We start from the raw sequence: 16,595 nt of genomic DNA, 5'->3' as shown, positions 1-16,595 counted from the left end.
TCATTCTAATATACTGATTTGCTGCTTATTATCACTGTTGGAAACAGTTTTTGCTGCTTAATATTTTTGTGGGAAGTGTTAAACAGTAATATTCAAAAGTTTGTGTTAAGATTTTTTTTTTAAAAAAAAAGAAAGAAAGAAATTAATACTTTTATTTAACAAGGATTGCTTAAAGGTGAGATTAAAGACATTTATAATGATACAAAAGAATTTTATTTCAAATAAATACTGTTCTTCTGAATGTTCTATTCATCAAAGAATCATGAAAAAACATATTACGTTTTCAACAAAAATATTAAGCAGCAAAAAGTGTTGTCAACATTGATAAAAAAAAAAAAAACATTAAAAACTGAGCAGCAAATAAGAATGATTTCTGAAGGATAATGTGACACTGAAGACTGGAGTAATGATGCTGAAAATTCAGCTGTCATCACAGGAGTACATTTTAAAATATATTTAAATTAGGGATGTAACGCTACACATATTCGTACCAAAAATTTTCAGTACAGGTATTTCGATTCGGTACGCATGTGTACCGTGTTGTACCAAAATCTCACTCCACATGAAATTTTTACTCCCCTACTTACATCTGGTTATATACTTACTTTTAAATGATTATCCTGGCAGAAACTTCACCCAAGTTCCCCAAAAATGATGATTTAATGATAATTTACTCACCCTCAAGCCATCCTAGGTGTATATGACTTTCTTCTTTCAGTCAAACACAACTGGAGTTCTATTAATTGGAGTTCTATTATTATTCTGGCTCTTCTCAGCTTTATAATAGGAGTGAATAGTAACCGCGATTTGTGATTCTAGCCAGTGATTCTAGTTTATAAATGTATAAATATGAATATTTCTTTACAAAAACGTATCACTTTTAGGATGGATGGATGCACTTTTTGGGGCTTCAAAATCTTGGTTACTATTCACTCCAATTATAAAGCTTGGTAAAGCCAGAATATTTTTAAATATAACTCCGATTGTGTTTGTCTGAAAGAACAAAGACATATACACCTAGGATGGCTTGAGGGTGAGGAAATTGTGGGATAATTTTAATTTCTTGGGTGAACTAACCCTTTGCTCACCTGACTTTGCATTCACCTAAAATAGACAGAGTGAAATAAAATGGGAGCGCAATCATTTAAACCTTATTTGAAAATACTTTGCTAACATATTTTGCATCCAAAAGTGTAAGCACTACAAATGATGAGTTTGGTTCCAAAACGCTATAAATCCATTTTGATTAATTTGAGTAAAAATGTGTTTTCTTTAAGTGGCAAGATGAAAACCACTATTTTCTGTTTCAAACTTTCACATAGCACCTTTAGGTTATAATAACATTAAAAATTCAAATCCAGATTTTGATTTATTATAAAAACTGATTTTTTTTCCCCAAAATGCAGTAAATCCATGACATGTTTTTTTTTTTTTTTCAAAATGCAATTAAAATGCATTTAATCCACTGAATCAATATAAAGTATATAAATATAAGTTATTTTTCATATTGAAACTGTTGAAAATACACAACAAAGTAAGTTAATTCACATATATGACAGCCTCTGAACTTGGTCAATACTAATCTTATATAAACAGGCACTGGACTAAAAATACATTCAGTCATCGCTCCCAAAATGCATTCAACGGGTCATCTTGTTAATGCTATAAATTATTACTCCGTTTGTCATTACCGACTAAAGAGTATCTGGCGGCACCGCACAGTTAAAATGAAAACAACACACTGTTCATGATTCAGTTTTGGAGACCGTGACAGAAGTTTGATGCTGTCGTGGAAAAGCAACAGCCGGCAGTTTTCCTCCTCCCGAGTGCCTCATCTTCTTAATCTCCTCACGTAAATGATTAGATTTCGATGGCTTACATTTCTTACCCACTGCAGAAACCACCACATGTTTGTCAATGCCATCAAAATGATTAATTTTCTGTTTTTGTTGATCACAAAGTACAAAGTAGATAAGGAAAACAGAGCGCTGCCATTACTGTTTACAGTGTGTGGAATGGTGCGCTGTGATTGGTTGAGAGGATGTATAGTGTTCTGCAGAGAAGGGAGACTGGCGTTTGTCGCATTTTGACAGAAATGCAGAATCACATTTTGAGTAAAATGAAAAATTGACTTCTCAATACTGACCAGATGCAATACTGATTTTGGCAAGAACTCTTTTTTCTTTTCTTTTTTTTTTTAAATGGTGTTTATCACGTTTTGGAACCAAACTCTCCAAATATTCCCCCAGCGTAAACTGCAGTGTGTGTTACTGCTGGCTGCAGTAATATTGGATTTTTTTTTTTTTTCTTTTTTACAGACAGATATACAATAAAGGCAGTAAACCACTGTTTAATAATAAAATAATAAAAAAATTATTATTTGTTCTTTTCCCCTGCTGTACCAAAAAAATAAAGAACCATTACTTCAAATGTACTGAACTGTCATTTTTGTATTACACTACTAATTTAACCCTTGTGCACTTTCACTGATGTCAATTTTTTAACCAGCATCTGTTCTATCCATAGATACCAAACATTCATTCATTTTCAGAATTTTAACGCTTTACAAATCGGTTTCTTTACATCCTCAGCTTCTAATGCACCTGTGTGCTCACTGTCAGTGGGCAGCACTAGCTTCAGAGCTTCCTCTGCTGAGTAACGTCTCTTCAAACAATGAAATTATCAACCCCTCAAGCACAACATATTTATAGGTTTGGCTGTGGGGACACCTGTGTGAACTCAAACTTTGTATAAAATCTACCAGACTAAAAAAATCAGCATTTTCTTGTGGTGAAAACTAAAACAACGTGTTTAGGGGCTTCTGAACTTCTACTTCAATTTCAAGCGTACCTTTTATCTCCGTACAAAAACAATAACAAGTGAAAAAGTGTAATCAAGGGTTAAGATGCGTGTTTGGTCGAAAAGAAAAACCTCAAAGCCTTCTTTGACCTTTTTCATAGTTTTCACATGGCCCTATGACCCTGCCATGGGTGTGACTCATACATGGAGTGGGATTTTTGATTGCCAGTACGATATAATTTCTTTTAAACTAATTACACACATTAAATTTTCAGTAAACACATGCAAACTACACTCTGACATCCTTACCAACATACCCACACAATTATAGCTGCATTATTTTTTCAAATTGACTCTATAATAGACTATAATATGCATAAGCAGAAAACACAAATAAAGCGAGTATTTCTTTTATATGCCAAATTTGAAAATATGGCACAATCTTGTAAAAATTGTAAAAATGTAAAATTTGAAGCCTTGCCGATAGAATGAATGCCTATTTGCAAATATTGTATCATTTTATAGTCAAATGGCCCTGGGTTAAAAAATTGCAGTTTCAATGTGGACATTTTTGTCCTTAAGGTCCTGAGTGTGAGTATTTTTTGTACGGAGGGTAAAATTGATTTTTTTGAAGGAAATGAGGGTAAAATATTAAAATTCCAATAAAAATAAACATCTGAGCCAAAATTCATGTAGTTGGCATTAACAAAGGCACACTTGTAACAAAAAACAAAACTGAAATTGACAAAAATGTCCATAAGGTTGCAAAAGGATTAAATACAGAAGAGGATTAGGGCTAAGCAATAATAAAAAAATAAAACCATCTCGAGATTAAACTTGTTAAATTTCGAGAAAAAGGTTGAGATAAAATGTTGAGAATGAACTTTTTACGAGATAAAAAAGTCGTTAAATTACGAGAACAAATTCGTTAAATTTCGAGAAAAAAGTTGAGAAAAAATGTTGAGAATAAACTCATTAAATTATGAGAAAAAAGTTGTTAAATTACGAGAACAAATTCATTAAATTATGAATTTGTTGTCATAATTTAACAATTTTTTTCTCGTAATTTAATGACTTTATTCTCAACATTTTATCTCGATTTTTTTCTCGAAATTTAACGATTTTTTTCTCGTAATTTAATGAGTTTTTTCTCGAAATTCTCTCGAACTTTAATCTTGAGATGGTTTTATTTTTGTATTATTGCTTGGCCCTAATCCTCTTCCGTATTTAAATGATTAGTTCACTTCATGTGAAAATTACTCCAAGCTTTTCTTTTTGGTGAGTAAAGCTTGGGGTAATTTTCATTTTAAAGTAAACTAATCCTTTAAATAGAACAGTTATTTTATATTGTTGTAATATTTGACAATATTACTGTTTTTACTGTATTTTAAATAAATGCAGCCTCAGCGAGCATCAGAGACTTCTTTCAAAAATGTAATTATTTCAAACTTTTGACTGGTAGTGTACATTTTATCACTTCAAAGCATGCATTCCCTTGGAAACACACCCAAGCACCATACTCTATTGTTAGAGATACAGGAAACTGATCACTTAAAAGCTCTGCATAGAATTTTGATTCATGAATTGAATGAATGAATCTCATGAATAAAAGGAAAAAATGAAAAGTGTCATGTTTAGATTAACTATTCTTGATGAAGTACAGAAATGGAATTAAATACTATATGTGTTTGGGATGTGTTCTAACCTATTCAGGACACCCTGACAAGTCAATTCCCTGAAGAGATGAACACGGGATGCCATCTCCAGCAGACGCTCCCTCGCTGAGAAGAACTCTGGGAATCTGGCCTGTGCCATTTCTATCAATCTTAGAGAGGAAGATGATTAGTTTAAGAGGAAACACAAAAAGTGCAGATCATAAAGTGTGTGTAAACATTTTGAACACCTTTCAGCAGAGAATGCCGACTCTGTGTCGATATAGATGACTCCACTGTCCAGACCTCCCATACTCTTTGGCAGTGTAGCCAAAACACTGAGCATAATACAGAACTGAGTCTTTCCACAGCCTGATGGACCGGTCACCTGAGAAACAACACAGACTGTGTCCTGATTAGTTAAACAGACAGTTCACCCCAAAATGACAAGTGCCATTATTTACTTACTTTCATGTCATTTCAAACCTTTACAATGTTATGAAGACTTATAACACTTTACAATAAGGTTTCATAAGTTAACAGTTAACTACTTTAGTTAACATGAACTAAGAATGAACAATACTTACAGTATGTATTAATCTTAGTTAATGTTAATTTCAACATTAACTAATACATTACTAAAATCAAAAGTTGTATTTGTTAATATTAATTAATACACTGAAGTAACATGAACAAACAGTGAACAGCTGGATTTTTATTTACTAACATTAACAAAGATTAATGCTGTAACATATATATTGCTCATTGTTCATTCTTGTTAGTTAATACATTAACTAATGTTAACAAATGAGACCTTATTGTAAAGTGTTACCAAAAAAATGTATGAAACAAAACAATAGCATTGACATTCTTATAATAATTAATATATATATTTTTTTATAATTATTTTGAGATCTAAAATATTTTAATCTGGTAGAAATTCCTAAAAAAAAAAAAAAAAAAAAAAAAAAACAATTAACAGAAATTCAAAAAAAAGAAAACTTGAAAAAGGTGTTCTTAAAATGTGTTCTTGAAAAGTTTCTTAAAATGAGCAGCTTTGTACAGCAGAAATATCTTTGGGGGCCTTTGAATACCTTCTTTGACAATTGAGGGCACTTGGAATCAAAAAGGTTGGAAAACTGCTAATGTAGTGCACGGAAAGGAACTGAACAAGAAGTAATGTAAATGTAAGTCTCTTTCAGAAACCCTACTGACAGCTTGTCTGAGGTGCAGTGCTGGTACATGTCATGATTTTTAACAAGTCTGTCTCTGCCTAACGCAGCCCGTCTCATCAGCCTTGTGGTCTAGAGTTAACCCAAAATATTACAGTCCAGAGAGAGCACACTGTTTCAAAGCAACGGCTTAAAAAAAACATGGCAACAACTTCTCAGTTTAGAGAAATGTATAAATAAATGAATAAATAAACATGTTAAAATTACCAATGATGGCATCATTTTTTTTTTCATTTTGCCTTCTAAAAACTGGTCAGAAATTATTCTTCTTCTATTATTATTTATTTATTAGTATATTATTTACATATTATTGAATACAATTTTCAGATAATACTTTACACAGTACAAATGGGTCTTTATACATAAAAAATTAGGGCTGCACGACATTGGAAAAAACACTGATGTTTGTTTTTCTGCTATATACTGTAATGAAAAAAACACACATCCGTTTTCTTTCTCAATCATTTACCTTCATCTGAGCCATAAGCAACTGTATTTATGCGGATACTCATAAATTTGATACACGCTCTGAACCACTGATTCGAAACAAAATATTAGCTTTGAAGCTTCATGAAGTAGTGTTTTGAAATCGCTAGATATTGTTGAATAAAGTCGCTAGATATTGTTGAATAAAGTTGAATAACCCTTTAATCAACTATTGTGCAAGTTTGACATCATGACCAATGACATTTGATGTTACTGAAGTACCCGGATGGCCACCTTCCGACAAGATTCTGAAGTTCACATTCAATGGACACAAATATCCCATGAGGCCACGGAAGAGGATTTATGAATGGCAGTGAAGTGACGCATCTGACGCTGGTAGGTTACGTGACTAACAGCATGGCGGATGTAGTATGTCCGAATTTCATTCATACTACCCATATTGATACTATATAGAACATACTTCTTTTAACGGTTGCGAAGTAAATTCAAATGTAGTACCTACAGTACTCAGACAGTACGCGATTTTGGACAGTGTTTTGTGTGGCATGAAGAAAATCATGGTTTTGGAACATGATGAGATGGAACCCTATTTCTGCCAACATCATAATTATACATAAGAAGTCCAAAACATGGCATATACTAATTTTTCCAAAGTCCAAAACAATACTAATTTTTTGTTTTGTTTGGCACAATTTTAATAAAGTTCCAATACCTGGAGAAAGCCTGCAGTACTTTTTTAAAGGGTCATGAAACCCCAAAACACTTTTTTTGAGATGTAAACAGATATGTATAGGCTGCACATCATTGAAAACACTAAAAGGTACTCATTAATGGTATTCATAAGTGAAAAATGTTTATTTTTGTATTTTTCAGAGCGATTTCTGTCTTCCGGTTTGAAAAGCTGAGTCTGAGCAACGTCACAAAATCTGACATAATCGTGTACTTTCGGCCCAAGTATGGGCATGGTCGAATATGCTGACGTAGACCGCTTCGAGTGATTCTCGACATATAGACAAATCCGGCGAAACACGGAAGTAAAGCAGCGCCGCCATTACTGCGTGCCTTGTAGCAGAAGTAGCGTCCCGTAGGCTGTAGTAGATGTTCGCTATATAGTTTTTTTAGTTCGTATGCTGTCCAGTGATGCTGGGAAGAGCGTGTGGTTGGTTGTTTTAACAACAGCACAAAACTACAGGCCTGGAATAAAACCGTTTGTGTAATCCACGAACCTTTGTTGCACATTGACTGCCCATGTTTACAGCCATACGGATTGAGCGGAGGACCAAGATGTGCGTCAAAAGTGGATGAAACGTATAACCGAGATGCTCATCGCATGCCAGATGATTAATAAAATAATCTTGAATACCTGTAAGAACATGTATTTTATTGCTACAACTGGTCGTGGCTAAGGCCATCCTTAAAAATATTTTGGTTTGCCGTAACAGCCAAAAAAATGGTCGGTAGGTCGTAAAAAATGTAAATATTTTTATTATTGCATCACAATAAGTGTATTGTGATTGTCAAAACATTTTAGTAACTAAGCTGAATTTTATTAGGTTTAGTGACATGTTACAATGTTTACATGGTAGGCTACAATTTCTGGTAAGCTACACTTTTTTATTATTTTAATTCAATTATTCAATTATTATTATTTAATTATTATTGTGATTTGATTTAATATTGACTCATTTGGATAAATATTAGGTAGGCTACACAAGGTAGGCATTAATTTTTCTCAAGAAAAAAACAACACACCTAACTTAATGCTGTAAACATACAGAGAGCCCTATCAGCTTGCAGTAATATTTAAAAATAAAAATTTTAATATAATGCATTTTTTATTATAATAACAACTTTATTTAATGATATAAGTAAAAATATAATAAAGATGTAATACAGTACACATATCAGCCAAAACAGGTTCTGTGTGAGGGGCTGCTAGCTGACAGCATTCGGTCATTTCTGAGAGATTTACCTCAGACGAAGGTAAGTGTGAATACATAAATCCATTTTGAAAAACATGTTTACAAGAACATAACATTATATGTTGTCCGATGTTGTAATATTTTTTAATCTGTATTTCTAGCATGTCACATTTACAAGCACCAAAACGGTATTTATTGTTTGAATTTCGTAATAAAATTGACAGAATCTGAGAGCTGGGATTTTCCATAATCATAATTAATCATAAGTAACCTGCTCTGTCTGTTGGTCTCTCTGTCCTCTTCGCGATTTTTTTGTGCGTGAGAAAATGGATATGTGGCGTGAGAGCGTGTGAAAAGCGTCAATTGCGTGTGTCTCACATTTTATTGCATTTGTATTAGCTGTTTGAAGAGTAAAAAAAAAAAAATCCGTGGGTCTTAACGCAATTACAATCGGCAAGTCAGTCGGACTAAAAGGGGGAAAAATAATTAATTGGGTCGGTCCTAAATTGACAGGGTCGGTCAGGTTATGGCAAACAAGAATATTTTTAAGGATGGCCTAATAATTATTTGAAACTTGTGAAGCTTTTGAACATATTAGCAACACAGCTAGTAATTACAGCGTTTGGTTTTATTGTTGTCATCAATTAATACACTTCTTAATTACATTACATTTTTACATTATTACATTATGTTTTCAATAAATTACCTTTATCGGTAAGTTTTGGCCACTGCCTGACATCATCTACCCATGTTCCCTTTCACCAGACATTTTCTTTAATGAGCAGGATGCGCTTTTCATTGAAATGTCATTAAAGGGCACCGGCAAGTGTCACACCGTCACACTTCGCAGGCACGCAGTAATGGCGGCAGGCAAGATGGCGGCGCCCATAGAGTTCGCTGCGGATTTGTGTATATTCATGACATAAAGCTCATTTAATCCAATCACTGAGCTGTAGTATGCATACGATTATAATTGTGGTATTACGCATGAGGAAGTATCACTTTTCTCGCCTCGGTCTCTTGTCATTCAGAGACATATCGTTGGTGTTCGTTTCCTCAGTGCTACAACACAATGTATTTTCCTGCGACGCGACCAGAGCAGAGGTTTGTGTGCGTGTGGATTGTTTTGCTGTAATCTACCAGCACAAATGGAAAATATGTTCGCTTAAGATAGCATTACAGCAGAGAATTCAAATGTCACAAAAGTGTGGCTCGGTCACCTCTGCCTGCTCTAGCTGCATTCAAACACGGGAGCCATACAGCAGCACATGTGTTGTTTGCATTTCGCTCGCGATGCGGTCAGAACTGGAGTTTGAATACAAACACATGAAAAATATGACTGTTATGATATAGACGCAGAGCGCGCATATGATCGGTTTCAGCGCGGAGCTTCGCGTTGTGTTTAACAACACTAGCCACGTGGCACATAGCTCATACAGGATAAAGTATCTGTGTTTAAAGTTATTATTTCACACATTCTCCTGCACCAAACATTAACCAGCAGTGTAGTTATGCACACATATTTCATCAAGTCTTCTTCAAATGAATTATATGTGCAAACTGGACACTGATACAGGGGTGTAGCCTATCTGAACGTGACGATTACTCTAATAGACGAAAGACTGATTTTGAGTGCAGTGCTCGTAAAAGTAAAGTATCCTATTATTAGCCCTATTAAATATTCTTTCGCATTTCTCCCTTGTGCTTGGGTGTGGCGACCAGGGCGGGCGAGAGCCGTGAGGGAACGGCGCGAGGCCGGTGGCGCGAGTGTTAATGAGCTTCGCATGGGAGGCGCACCGGCCTTGAGTCTCTCACGGAGGAGCTCCGGGAGCATAAAAGGAGGAGCGACTACAGTGAAGGACGAGAGAGGACCAGGCCTGGACTTTATTTTATGTTTTATTATGTTTGTGTGGCCGGCAGACGTCCGCGAGGGTCTGCTGGCATTACTTTCGTTTTGTTTGTTTATTTTGAGATTAAAGTTTATGTTGAATGTTCGCTGGTTCCCGCCTCCTTCTTCCCACATTTACGAACTACGTTACATTGGGAGTTTGTTGTCATTTTCTCCATGCTCATATATTAATATTCATTATTCTGTATAATGAGTGTGCTCTATGTCTGTGCTTCATTGGTTGTTCTCTCCCCTCTTCTCCCCCTCTACACTCCCACTTTTCCAGAGCTTTACACACCCATTTTAACAGAGTTTTTTGAGCTTTGAGGTGTGAACGACCAGGGTAAAACAGGGGGGTTTCATGACCCTTTAAAAGAACCTGTCTTTCATATTTAAAAGAATAAAAGAAAAAGAACGAGTATGTATATTTAATATTACATTGACAAAGCTTGTCCACTTTCAACCACTTCCAGAGGTAGTGATCAAAGACTTCAGATTTTGGCCTATAGGATCAGAGGAATCTTTTAGGATTCACAAAATTTGTCTCAGACTGCCAAATCGTGGCCAAAATCATACAGTATGTCATAATTTCAACTGTTCATCTCATAATTATGATTTACAAAGGCATGATTTTTTTTTTAATGTGGCAGAAAGTGCATCAACAGCATGAGGGGGAGTACATGACAATGTTAATTTAAGGTGAACTACTACTTAAAGGGTTAGTTCACCCAAAAATGAAAATAATGTCATTTATTACTCACCCTCATGCCGTTCCACACCCAAAAAACTGCTTGATGAAGCTTCAGAGCGGTATAAATCAGCGCGTCGAATCAGCAGTTTGGAGCACAAAAGTCACTTGATTTCAGAAGTTTGGTGGTTTGACACGTGATCCTAATCATGATTCGACACGCTGATTCATTATGCTCCGAAGCTTCCTGAAGCAGTGTTTGAAATCGACCTATAATCACTATACAAGTCGTTATTTTGTTTTTTTGGTGCACCAAAAATATTCTTGTCGCTTTATAATATTAATTTTGAACCACTGTACTCACATGAACTGATTTAAATATGTTTTTATTACATTAATAGATCTTGAGAGAGTAAATGTCATTGCTGGCTATGCAGGCCTCACTGAGCCATCGAATTTCAACAAAAATATCTTAATTTGTGTTCCAAAGACAACATGAGGGTGAGTAATAAATGACATTATTTTCATTTTTGGGTGAACTAACCCTTTAAATGAGTTAGAAAAGTAGACTACTGTACCTCAGTGAGAGCACCCCGTGGCAGACCTCCCTTCAGTAATCTGTCCAGGGCAGGAAGTGATGTGGAGAAACACAGCTCTCCCTTTTTCCTCCATAAATCGAGTGCCTGGCATCAAAAACAACATCACTACTAATGAAAGACGCGTGAAATCAACAGGACCTGATGGGGTACGTGACTTACCGTGCTCACAGCCGGTACACAAGCTTTACTGACCAGACGCAGGAGCTCCAGAGCAGCTGGATAACTGAGTCCAGCCAGGCGCATGAGTTCAACGGGCGTGGTGGACAGAACATCCTATAGGTCAGAGTTACAAAGGTCTTCTTTCTACGATGATTCCTCCAAGAGGTGGTCAATAGTACAGTAAAAGAGGATACTTGTTTGAGTCAGTGGTGGGAACTCTCTTACCTGGCAGGTTTCCACCTGATGCCGCCTGAGTCGCTCGCAGAGATCAGCTGAGACGCCCGTTCTCCGCAACTTCTTACTTGCCATTGACACACAAACACACACAAACCTTAAAAGAGTTATGTGCTTGTGATATAACTATGATAAATGACAACCTTCGGTAACGACTGTAACCTTCACATGACACAAACAGCTTTAGGATAAAGTTTTTCCATGGGAAAAAACCGTTAAGAGTTTTGCGAAGCGCGCCCGGAAACAAACAAAAAATACAGCGCATGTGGATTATGGGTAATGTAGTTTATGAAGCTAATATGAAAAACTAATATGAAAAAACTTAGTACTATGAAAAAGGAGCAAGATTTAAAATTGAAAGGACTCAAAAGTTAAAACAGTAAATATTCTGGCATATACAGGAGAATATTTTTTCTTTCTATTTAAGTTTCTACTAAAGAATGTTATGGTTTAACCTAGCTGAAAATAAATCATAATCCTGTTTACCATATTTATTGTTTGTTTTGGCTTGATTAAATACTTTCCTCTTCAACCTCTTAATGTTTTGATAACCTTTGTGATCCTCCCAAGTTATTTTTGTCATGCCTTGCTGTCAACTCTGGCCTCTTGACGTCAGTACGACGGATGTCTTTTTATGATTTCCTCATTTGAATAATCTAGGGGATTTTCTTGAGAAGAGACTTAATTTACACCTGCAAGGAGGAGAAGCAAGGTGCGGTGAGATTCAACCAATTACTGGATCTATACAAAGAGAAGAGAAAGAACACTGTCAGAAGATCTAAAAATGAAAAGTTTCAACTTTTCACTTGGTTAAAAATGGAAGGGAACGGAGATGACAAACTTAAACCATTTCTCACAATATTTCAACATGATAAATGTGTGGGGGCTCTACTTCTGAGGATTGGGAATCCTAAAAAATAGACATTGTGGCTTTTGAAAGTTGCTTTTTTTAGAATGCATAATGTTTGCCAAATCAGATGACCAGGTCTTTGAGGACATAATAGATTTAGAGATCATTGTCACAAAATCAGCACCAGAAACATTTTTAACATCTAAAATCAAATCAAACTGCCTCAAATGGCTTTTTTAAATGGAAAGACATGCTCTAGAGAAACTCACATGACCCGTCAGACGTTTAACTATTTGAGAATGCTCTCATGGCATCTGACGGCCAGTGTGAAGTTTGACTGGGACACACAGGAGGTCCATGTATGGACAAAGTATCGGGCCTGTCTTTCACTATATCTGTACCTGATAGAGATAAGCACCGTCTGTCCATGACACTTGGCAAAAGATCCACCGCCAGGGTCTGGTTAAAATAGACTGAGAGGAATTACTGCAGATAAGTCTGGCCAATATAAATATACATACTTATTATATTATAAAATACTTAATATATTATTAGGAAAATATTTAATGCAACAGAACTCAAAACATAATTATGTAAATTGTTAAGTACATCCCTGTAAAAAAAAAAAAAAAAAGCATTTTCATCAATTTTCAGCAACTGTTTGAAATACAGAAATACAACATGGAGGGCTTTTATAAAGCTTCAACATTCTCAACAAAATCAATCCTTCTGAACCAATGTTTAAAGTTTTTTTGTGTGTGTGTGCTCAATGACATGATCCACCTGTTTCTGTCTAGTAAATGGCCCTTGTTCTTCATTATCAGTGATTTCATTTATTGATTTCCTTGTTATTCACTTGTTATTCTAGTTCTGTAAACAGCACTGTAATGGCATATAAGGGTCAAAATGGATAAATGCAAACAGTTTGAAAACTGTCAGTGCATTCTCTTCATTTGTATCTCACACATATGCCATATTCTCTCTCTTGCTTTATCTTTTAGGAAAGGGTCAAAAATCAGCATGTGCGTGTTATTTAGGCCTATTCGGTCACTTCAAATTGTTTTAAACACCTTCTGTGGTAGAAAACAAAGTTTTTAATGTTGTTTATATGTCTATGTGGTGTTTTAAATATGCTTTAAGACAAACATTGTGCAAAAATTCATCAGTCATTGTTGAGTATTTTCTCAAGCAGTGTACCAAAGATAGTCTCAAAAACTCGGGGTGCTTCTCAAACGGAAGGCTGCATCCTTCCCCAGTCATTCTGAAGCTTGGCTAGTGTCCTCCTCAGCATTAAATTCTATAATGAGATACTTTAGAAATGGCTACATCATACATCCTGCCTCCACGGTCACAGCACGAAAATACTTTGTATTACAAATCTTTATATTCATCTTCGGAACACAAATTAAGATATTTTTGATGAAATCCGAAAGGAGATTCCTCCATAAAAAGCAATTTAACCACCACGTTTAAGGTCCGGAAAGCTACTAAAGACATTGTTAAAACAGTCCACGTGACTGCAGTGGTTCAACCTTACTTTTATGAAGTGACAGGAATACTTTTTGTGCGCAAAATATGACTTTATTCAACAATATCTTCTCTTCTGTGTCATTCTATCGAACCCTGGTGCGTTTGCGTTCATCTTACGTCATCACAGACGTACACGGCGCATGATAGAAAACAGAATGAGGGTCAATAAATTGTTTTTTTATTAATTTGGTGCTATTTTGTACAGCAGAATAAACAACATTTGTGTGTACTGTATGTACACCGCATGTAGATGTTTTTCGCTGCTTGTAAGCAGCCTATTTTGAGGAGACAGCTGATTGCCATTAATTTGCCGCCCTGATTGCACTCACAATGCACAAATGCAATGCAGGCTCACTCCTGCTCGAATCCAAGGTAAATCATCAACGCTATCATCTCTTACATGTTTTATTTAAGTAAATACATTATAATCGGCGAAAACGCATGCGCAGGTTACTTTACATCCTGAACAAGTGCACACAGAGTCCGTGTTGCTTTCATATTCACGCGAACCGCGGCACAGTTCGAGTGCAACCGCACTCAGACCACCTCATTAAGGTTTAGAACTAAACTTCCAGCGTAAAAGCCCCCTTAATGATGTCTTTAGTACCTTTCTGGACCTTGGTGGTTAAATTACTGTCTATGGAGGATTCAGATACCTCTCATATTTCATCAAAAATATCTTAATTTGTGTTCCGAAGATGAACAAAGGTCTTACGGGATTGGAACGACATGAGGGTGAGTAATTAAAGGTGCAATATGTAAGATTTCTGTCCGCTAGAGGCCTATTCAAAACAAAGGAGTAGCTTGATGACGAAAAGTTTGAGCATGGAATCTTGGGACATGTGGTCTTTACATCACAGCCGGTTGGATCAATTGGGATAGGACTCAGGAAGAAATCATGTTCATGGATGTGATTACTAACATTACTGTAGTAGGACCGAGTGTTTTGGGAGCTGAACGAGGTACGGTCATGAGTATGAGGTAACACAGCTCTGTTTATCATATTAGTTACATTTGAGAGTGTTGAAAATTATGTTATAACGTTACTTTGTGTGTTCGCTCGGCGGCTGCTGTGAGACACTTTTTGCTGAAAGCTAGATCAATTTTAGAATATCATTAAATGCTGGATGGCTTGTGTTGATAAATTACATGCAATTCATTTTAAAACGTATTGTATGAGAACATTCTGTATTACTGTTACTCAAAATAAAGCTGCATCTGATTATGCTATGTTAGCTACTTCACAAAATAGTGTTTTTCTCTGAGGCATGGTAAAGCATGGTACTCGCAAAAAATCAAGAAAATTCGATTTAAACAATAAGACTAAACGTGTTTTCTGTATATAAACGTAACCAAACAATTGTTCCCTTGTCTATTAAAACATGTAATATATTAAAGTGTCTTTGGTGTTTCCATGGTTTCTACAAAATAAAACCGGAAACCGAGGGTTACATGGGTATGACGCAATTGACAGGCGACTCCTCACACGTGATTAAAATTGCAATTTTCTCACTATTTACAAATAGTTGGTAACATATAACACTGGCCTAGTGGTTTTTGGATATTTTACTGCAAAAATCTTACATATTGCACCGTTAATGACAGAATTTTCATTTTTGTGTGAACTAACCCTAGACTGGGTAAACCCAGCCTGATCTGCCGGCGATTTAATTTCGCCCGGCAACTCAGTCTGGAAACCCGTACATAAATTTCTACTGCTTCTGTTGCACTTTTGCGGGAACCAATCACAGACTGGCTTAACCACCTTGCTCGCTATTGGCGGGTATAACGCGATGACGATAGAGAAGCGACAGCAAGCACGACCGTCAATTCAATTCCTTTTAACCTCTCGACGATGCTGAATGACTTCTTTAGTTTAGCAAACAAATCGCTCGGGTGGGTGTAAATACCACTCACTTTCATGTTTTTTTGGCTTTCTAAGTACAGTGAATGACAACTGTCTGTGGTCTCCTATAGCGGCTTACATTATTGGCCGTTTAGTGTTAAGTGATCCATTTACACCAAAACAAAAGATAACATAATATATGTTCAATATAAATTGTAAAAATTATATATTTTAAAAATAATATTATATTTAAGTTTAAGATGACAAAAATCTAAAAATAGTTCCTGACACATAATATACACCATCATGTAATAAAGGATGCAGCCATGTTATCTGATATTCTTGATTCAGAATTGGCACATTGATTTAAGAACATTGAAAAAGAAACGGGGTTTAAATGTCATTTAATTATGCAGTAAAAAATTTAAATAATTCAGTAGGTCTCAGTCATACCTGAGATCTAAATTTCAAAAGCGAAGCATCATACTCCTGAAAATGAGATATTTACTTACAGTTTATGCATTTCAATTTGTGGTGGTGTTGTATTGGTTGATTAAATAGCCAAGGCTGTTCAAATAAAAAATAAAAATAAAAAAATGAATATGTATTGATCCGATTTGATTTATATTTATTAAAATTTGTATAGCCTAATATAATAATAGTATAGCCTATTATATAAATTATATAATATTTTATATAATTGTCATTATGTCTATGCTGTGTAGCTCTGAAGACATAGGGGGAGTGAG

At 35.4% G+C, this 16,595-nt stretch overlaps 1 protein-coding gene across 4 annotated transcripts in view; it reads right to left on the bottom strand.

Annotated features, from left to right (window-relative positions):
- rad51b (RAD51 paralog B) overlaps positions 1-16,560 on the bottom strand; it is a 71,130-nt gene extending 54,570 nt beyond the window's left edge. For 2 of the 4 annotated variants that reach the window (XM_067384727.1, XM_067384731.1), the window contains exons 1-5: positions 11,612-14,945; positions 11,387-11,500; positions 11,207-11,311; positions 4,703-4,839; positions 4,505-4,624 (exon numbers count right to left, since the gene is read on the bottom strand). In XM_067384727.1, the coding sequence (XP_067240828.1) occupies positions 4,505-4,624; positions 4,703-4,839; positions 11,207-11,311; positions 11,387-11,500; positions 11,612-11,695 (560 nt within the window). In that variant the 5' untranslated portion in view covers positions 11,696-14,945. Of the gene's footprint in view, positions 1-4,504; positions 4,625-4,702; positions 4,840-11,206; positions 11,312-11,386; positions 11,501-11,611; positions 14,946-16,358 lie in introns of those variants that run through there. The other 2 variants (XM_067384728.1, XM_067384729.1) reach the window with 2 other exon arrangements.
- Between the last annotated feature and the right edge of the window lie 35 nt (positions 16,561-16,595).

The sequence above is a fragment of the Chanodichthys erythropterus genome, chromosome 4 (assembly GCF_024489055.1).
Source record: "Chanodichthys erythropterus isolate Z2021 chromosome 4, ASM2448905v1, whole genome shotgun sequence".
Taxonomy (NCBI): domain Eukaryota; kingdom Metazoa; phylum Chordata; class Actinopteri; order Cypriniformes; family Xenocyprididae; genus Chanodichthys; species Chanodichthys erythropterus.
This window is presented reverse-complemented; position numbering and strand designations above follow the sequence as displayed.